The sequence below is a fragment of the Bos indicus genome, chromosome 12 (genome assembly GCF_029378745.1).
Source record: "Bos indicus isolate NIAB-ARS_2022 breed Sahiwal x Tharparkar chromosome 12, NIAB-ARS_B.indTharparkar_mat_pri_1.0, whole genome shotgun sequence".
NCBI classification, from domain to species: Eukaryota; Metazoa; Chordata; class Mammalia; order Artiodactyla; family Bovidae; genus Bos; species Bos indicus.
Genome location: NC_091771.1, coordinates 68,685,298 through 68,693,322, shown reverse-complemented (window position 1 = coordinate 68,693,322; position 8,025 = coordinate 68,685,298). Strand labels below are relative to the sequence as shown.

The 8,025-nt window shown below is 39.1% G+C and overlaps 1 protein-coding gene across 2 annotated transcripts in view; it reads right to left on the bottom strand.

Moving 5' to 3' along the window:
• Window positions 1–2,494: 2,494 nt before the first annotated feature.
• Window positions 2,495–8,025, bottom strand: part of GPC6 (glypican 6) — a 1,232,201-nt gene continuing 1,226,670 nt past the window's right edge. For both annotated transcript variants that reach the window (XM_070800380.1, XM_019971626.2), the window contains one exon: window positions 2,495–6,927. In XM_070800380.1, the coding sequence (XP_070656481.1) occupies window positions 6,725–6,927 (203 nt within the window). In that variant the 3' untranslated portion in view covers window positions 2,495–6,724. The remainder of the gene's footprint in view (window positions 6,928–8,025) is intronic.

The following is an 8,025-nucleotide window of genomic DNA, read 5'->3' as shown; positions in this document are numbered from 1 at the left end:
AGTATCACCTGGGACTCCCCTGGACCACTGGTCTCAAGGGGCATCTCCTCCTTAGTCATTAGCCAGTTTCTGTCTCAGTTCTTTTATTTTGGGCAAACTTTTTAAAAATTGTATTTATATATATTTTTTGGCTGCTCTGGGTCTTCATTGCTTCACATGGGCTTTCTCTAGTTGCAGCAAGAGGGGCCACTCTCTGGCTACAGTGTACAGGCTTCTCCCTGTCGTGGCTTCTCGTGTTGGCGGAGCATGGGTTCTAGAGCACCTGGGTTTCAGTAGTTGTGCCCATGGGCTTAGTTGCTCCTTGGCATGTGGAATCTTCCCGAACCAGGGATTGAACCCTTGTCCTCTGCATTGGCAGGTGGATTCTTAACCACTGGTCCACCAGGGAAGCCCTCTGTCTCAGTCCTTTCTGGCCTCTTGCTCTGGTACCCAGAACTGTATCTGGCATATGATCTAGTGTTTCTCACATTCTTTTTTGGAAGAATAGATGACTATTGTTGCCTAAGTCAATTTTTTTTTCTTTTATTTTAAAACTCCACAGACAGTTCCTATTGAAGAGCAGATGGCTTTATTCGAGGTAAATACTCTTCCACTCGCCTCAAATCCAATTTATTTGTCTCCTTTCTGCTTCTCTCCAAACTTGAACACTTGCTGGGTAAAATTTTCATTTACTTACTCTGCTATTTCAAGGTGTGCAAACTACAAAAGCAGGTGTCTAGTTCATCCTAGCTTTGCTGTGTCCTCCGTGAGCTGACAAAATACACTTAGCACATGTTTATATCTGCAAATAAATGTGTCTGTGGAATGGAGATGTATCTGTACTAAATGAATTGGGAATGTCTGTTTGAACAGTAAGAATTATGGCTACATCTTTCTAGCTATTTCACAAGTTAGTATTTGAAAAATCAATGTCCTCTTTCATATTTATGTGTATATTCTGACTATATCTTAGTCCCTTTATCCAAAGAGCAAATTAAAATAAATATTGTTGATAAACCTGGCTGTGGTTTTATTATTTTTTTCAAAACCCTTTGAAAGCTTTTTTTCTTTCCATGAAATTGGTTTCAGTTTATTTTCAAATAGAATTGTTATATTCTGGTTTTTAGATGGAATTATCCTGCAGTCCATTCTAAAGGAGATCAGCCCTGGGATTTCTTTGGAAGGATTGATGCTAAAGCTGAAACTCCAATACTTTGGCCACCTCATGAGAAGAGTTGACTCATTGGAAAAGACTGTGATGCTGGGAGGGATTGGGGGCAAGAGGAGAAGGGAACGACAGAGGAAGAGATGGCTGGATGGCATCACTGACTCGATGGACATGAGTCTGAGTGAACTCTGGGAGCTGGTGATGGACAGGGAGGCCTGGTGTGCTGCGATTCATGGGGTCGCAAAGATTCAGACACGACTGAGCGACTGATCTGATCCTGAAGTTAAGTGCTTACCAGGTGGTTCAATCTTAAAGAACCCTGCCTGCCAATTCAGGAGACTCTGGTTCGATTCCTGGGTCAGGAAGATCCCCTGGAGAAGGAAATGGCAACCCACTCCAGTATTCTTGCCTGGTAAATCCCATGGACAGAGGAGCCTGGTAGCCTACAGTCCATGGGGTCACAAAAGAGTCAGATAGGACTTGGGGACTAAACACTACCACCATCCTAAAGTTAACTGTTTTATAGGAATCCCTTTCCTTAATAGAAGTCAACATAGTAATAATGTGAGCTAAATTGTAATGTTTAAAAATTATAATGTTGCTTACAGTGTTATATTTGTGATAACTTTATTTACATAGATTTCTTTATTTAAAAGAACATTTTTAAAATCAGTGATGTATTTGTAATAATTATGAGTAACTATAGTAAAGAATGAATACTTCCCAGATGGCCATTTTGATAACCAGTGACTGGCACCTAGAGCAGGTTTAGTGTCAAGTAAGAGTTTAATATAAGTCTGCTAAATGAATCTTTAGCATGTTATACAGTATTTAGCATCCCTGGGAGCATGGGAGCTTCCAGAAATAAAAAGGCAAGGCAATTTGCTAAATCTGGAAAAGTGTTAGTTCTTTCACATCTTATTTTCTGACATTATTTATAAAGTACTGACATCAATTCTCAAGCTACTAAATTTTATTTTAGAGAAGAAACCAACACAAAAGAAGAGAGGTATAGCATCTTCGATCAGTTCAGTTCAGTTGCTCAGTTGTGTCCAACTTTTTGTGACCCCATGGACTGCAGCATGCCAGTCTTCCCTGTCCCTCATCAACTCCCGGAGCTTGCTCAAACTCAAGATATACATTTGGAAAGCTTAAATATTCTAAAGTTTGAAAAGTTCTTGATTTCAAATGCCAAGTGTACTTCAGTGGGTGGTGCTGATTTACCCTATGGTTCTTTTTCTTTTTTAAAATAGTGCAGCTTCTAAAATGTTCTCAAACAAAATAATTCAAGAGTTCTGAAATTTAGACTATGAAAATAATTAAGAAAATGCAGAAAGGGCACTGGTAGATTTTTAAAAACTATTTTAATACAAGATTAATAGCAATTTTCTATCCAAATCAGAAATGAAAAATCTTAACCCAAATCATATTCATTTGACAGTCACATAAAATTTTAGGTTTGATTGGTGCACACATTCGTCCTGCATATATGTTATGCATATGCACACAGAGACCTCACTACTACGCCAACTTGAGTTGTCTTTTCGTCGAAGTACCTCATTACAAGGCAATGTCAAAGATTTCAGTACCTATGCAACCTTCACTGAGGTTCAAATGGCCCCATGCTAGGCTGAGTCCCGTGCTGTAGCAAACTGTGTTATAGCAAGGCTCCAGGATGCATACAAATCAATACTGTCTTTGTAGAACTTGGCCTAAAACCAAACACTGGCTAATGTCTCCACCAAGGAGGAACACACTGCAAATTTATAAGTTATGGTCTCCTTTACTCTTCTGTTAGCAAAGCTAAACTCCTCCTCTCCTCCCCTCCTTTTTCTAAAGTTAGAAGGCAGATTTGTTAGTGACTGTAAGTAAATGAATTTGAATTTCTGCAAGGTTTGGATAAGTCAAAACGTGCATTTGCTAACCCTCCCACCATTCCTCCAACCACCTGATAATTAGCCTTGCAAAGAGAAGTAATAAAAGAATCACAACTCAGGAATCTGCTACGGTTTTATTCCTCCTTGAGGACTTTAGTTGGTGTTCAGTGTGTAGCCAAAACATGTATGTAATGGCTAAAGAATTAAAGTAGGCTAATGTCTGCAGCAGGGAATATAAATTAAATATCAGGGTTCTGCGTCCGATAATATTTTCAGAGTGTTTGATTTACAGAACGCTACTTTTATAATGATTACTGCTTGTCAATGAATAATCATGTTTTTCAGTGTAGGCAAAGTAGTATTTTCTATCCCTTACAATTAAAGCAAGTAATACAAGATATTGATCTGGTTAAGACACTGTAAGGGAGTCAGATTGCTAGCACTAATGCTGTTCTATGATGGCTCTAATCAAAGTCCTGACTTGACCTTCATTCAAATGAGAGAAGGTCATCATGTCTGTCCTTTAATACAGAACCATAAGCGGAGCTCGAACTCATGAATTTGCAATCCGTTCTTCTCTGCTTAAGACTTTAGCCTCTGTTTAGCTTTTGTTATAACATATACAAAGTATAATATACACCAATTACAGACGTGTATTTCTGTTAGAAAAATACATATTATAACTAAAGAACATGTAAATAGAGGCACTTCAATAAGCTAAGTGTTTGCAGTTATGAGCATCACCCAACTGTTTCTAGCGTCCGATTTCAGTGAGTCTGTTCTTCTCTACTCATAACAGAGGTTATGATGTGATTACAGAATTTGGGGGACTTCAAAGCAAAAGAGGGCAGGTCAGGAAAAACAATGGAGTATCATCGCATCCCCTATCACTATGCTAAAATGAGAGAAATTAATTTGGTGGTGCAGGAAAGGGGAAATTCCAAAATACTTACTGGAATGGGTTAACTAGAGTAAACTAATTCCCTTAGGATACAAAAAAATTCTCATGTCAAATTAGTCTAAAAAATCATATGATGGGGTGGGATGATGATAAAAAGCAGGAAGTACAATTTGAATAATATTTTGACCACATCCATGTGGGTGATGACTGCTGTGGCATCATTAACTGATAGTGATGTCAGCTTTCTGCCTGGCTCATATAGTTCACTATAGCTCACCAATATGAATAATATTGATAACAAAGGTATGGAAACAAATGAAGCAGGCATTTATATATTATTGGTGTGTTTAGTGTGTACAGAACATGGGTTCACATTCATTAATATAAGGTGTATTCACATACATGCACAAAACCCTCTGGGGGGAGAAAGCTCAGGGAAAACAAGGCATTCTGATCTATTTCACAGAAAGCAATGCAGAAATATTTTTTCAAAAGGAAAGACTTGGAGCTTAAAGCTATGAAAACAAGTGATGACTCAAATATTCTGGAAAATCAAGATTGATTTAATTTGTATTGCACCTTAATTACTGGAGAAAGACAATACTGATTTCTGAACATAAAATGCAATGAGCAACATAAATAATTGGTCCTTCATAGAGATGCTTTATGTGTAATTGGTGCTGGGAAGCTGAAGTTTGGCAGTGAAATGAATGGTTTTTTAGAAGTATGGAATGCCGAATTAGATTAAGTGTTAATTTCTTAAAGATTTAAATGAAAAGATGCCACAAAGTCTCTCAGAATCCTACGTTCCATATTTTGTTAGGCATACAATAGCAAGAGATGCTTCTAAATACTTTCAGTTTTGCAAAAGTGCTCAAATATACTTAATACTATTGTGCTGCATGTGTTCTACTTAAGTGTGATGACTAAATCGATAACTAATTATAATTTTGATGAGTATGGAGATAAAAAATATCACTTATGTGTCATGACTGCCAATGGGTTAGTTAACATGTGACTGGCATACTATGGTGTCTTGAAATATTACTTTTCCCAACCCCAGAAGCATCATAGAAACCAAAAAAATAAAAAACATGGATAGCCAACTGTATTCATAAAGCCCCAGTTTGGTTTATTTTGCTTCTCTCTGTCAAGGGGAGCATCATGCCTGGCTTTGGCACACCTGGTGGAAGAGTTCGGCTATAAATCAGCCTGTTCAATTAGGACATCTCTCCAAGTGCCAAGCAGGAATCCTAGGCTGAAGGCGTTGTCCTGAAAGCAATGGTTTTGCATGAATAACACATTCCTTGCACATACAGTTTCCATGACCGGTACAGTTCTGCACACCCATGGCTCTGCCCATGAGTTAGGTACAGTGTGGAGCATCCAGGGCAAAGCACACTCATGCGAGAAAGGTGTGCCCTGGCAAACTTTTAATAAATGGACAGTTAGATACGTAAAAAGTTCTCTTTCTTGATTCTTGGTGCTCACAGATAATTGAGGAATCCCTTCTCTGAGCAGCACAAAACAAGAAGAGCTGGTTGACAAAACATTTTCGTTACAAAGGTGTGTCAACCCTGAGCTTGGAATTAAGAAGTTAAAATCTGTGATTTATATATATATAGATATAAAAATAGATGATCATACTAAGACTAAAAAAGTGAAAGAAATCTCCATGTCAATACTATATATATATATTTTTTGTCTTGACGTTTTTTGTTGTTGTGAGTTATTTTGTAAGAGAATGCCCTTGTGATGCAGAAACCAATTGACACAAAGTAAATAGTTAAAAATGAAAACTCACTTATGGATCGAATTGTTCAGCGGTTCATTAAAAGAACTCTTCTTTGGGGAGGGTATGAGCACAGGGCAGAAACATTTGATTCGTGTCAAGCCTGTGGCTAAAGCAAAGTGATTGTATTGTTGATGATTGTTTTCATTTCAGACCCTTGAGGGGGATGAGTTCATGCAGGTGTCCACTAGTAACTGAAAATGAAGCAAAAAGTCTGTGCCAATTGGATACAGTGGACAGACACTGTATTATAAAGTGTATATTTAAAAGAATTAAGAAAACTGATGCCATTACTGAAATTGAAATCGGGCAAGGTAAGAGAGAGATGCTGAGCTGTAGCAAATTTTGCTCTCATAGTAAAGATGGAATTCTAAATTTACCCTCAGTACCTCCAAATCAGCTGGGGCATTGTGTGGTTAGCCTGCAAGACCTCCAAGACAACAGTGTTTCCACTACATGAAAAAAATGTCAAACTTTCTCCCCATAAGCATTTTGTAACCCTGATTTGTTACTGAAAAGCTTACACTGGGAGCTGGCTAGCAATGCCAAACTTAGGGCATTAAAGCTCTTTTATTTTTCTCTCTTGTTTGCTTCTTTGTTTCAATTGTAGTTGTCTTGGGGTTTGGCCTGATTTTGTAAGGAAAATGATCTTTTCTTCCTATTTTTTTTTTTAATGGGGGAAAAAAAAACTCACAACGTGAGATTCCTTTACTTCTGCAGCATAAAAGCAAATGAAGGTAAGAAAATCTCCTGGTACGAAAGATTTGAGTAAGAATTCTCTAGAATAAACAAGGTCCCCACAGATAGCTGAAGGAAAGAGGAAGCAGTCCAGTCTGGTGCCCGGTACTCTTTGGGAAAACAAAAAGGGAGGCAGAGTACAGTACTGCCCTCTTCTCGGAAACCGGTAAGTTTTTGTGGCATGGTCCACTGTCCAGGGGTGTAAGAAAAGAAGTGAGTTGGCCGTTCCAATAGCTAAAAGGCAGTTTCATCTGACCAAAAACCCAGGATTATCTGCACAGTCTCTGCAGTGCCAGGGCGACGCAGACGAGAGATCCTGAGAGCAGGGAGGGGCCCCGCTGGGCGGCAGAAGAGTCTACTTCTCTCCGGTCGGGATCCACCGCGGGGGCCTCTGTGGTGACAAACTCAAACTCTGTCGGACACACGTCATCCATGCACCCACTGCCACTCCCCGAGCCACTGGATTCATCGCCTGATGTGGACAGATGGAAAAAGAGTTAGAGCCAGGCCAGCAAAGAGTGGGGCACAAAAGAATTTGGGCATGTTGGTAGAAGACCCCCTCACCCCACCCCACTAGGTTTATTTTATTTATTTATTTTTAAAATTTATATGTTTATTTTAATTGGAGGCTAATTACTTCACAAGATTGTAGTGGTTTTTGCCATAAATTGACATGAATCAGCCATGGGTGTACATGTGTTCCCCATCCTGAAACCCTCTCCCACCTCCCTCCCCATCCCATCCCTCAGAGTCATCCCAGTGCGCCAGCCCTGAGCACCCTGTCTCATGCATCGAACCTGGACTGGCGATCTATTTCACTTATGGTAACATACATGTTTCAATGTTATTCTCTCAAATCATCCCACCCTTGCCTTCTCCCACAGAGTCCAAAAGTCTGTTCTTTACATCTGTGTCTCTTTTGCTGTTTCGCATACAGGGTCATTGTTACCATCTTTCTAAATTCCATACATATGCATTAATATACTTTATTGGTGTTTTTCTTTAATGGACAGGTTTGTGATGGATGGGTGGACTGTATCTAAATAAAAAGCAGAGACATCACTATGCTGACAAAAGTCCATTTTATAGTCAAAGCTATGGGTTTTCCAGTAGTCATGTATGGATGTGAGAGCTGGACAAGGCTGAGCGACAAAGAACTGATGCTTTCAAACTGTGGTGCCGGAGAAGACTCTTGAGAGTCCCTTGGACAGTAGAGAGATCAAACCAGTCCATCCTAAAGGAAATGAACCCTGAATATTCATTGGAAGCACTGATGCTGAAGCTCCAATCCTTTGGCCACCTGATGCAAAGAGTCGACTTGTTTGAAAAGATATCTGAAATTATCCAACTAAAAAAACATGGGAATCTCAGATCCAGTGAGAGGCCATACCCACCATGTTGGAATCTGAAATGAATTTCATATTCTGGCCAATATTTCAATTACTTTAACAACTTTCATTCTTTGCTCATTTTCAAAACTCAGAGCCATTGTTCTCAGGAGATATCATGCTTTTAGAAAGGATTTTGAAAGGATATTTTAAAGGAAACCAATGAAGAGGAAAACCAACAA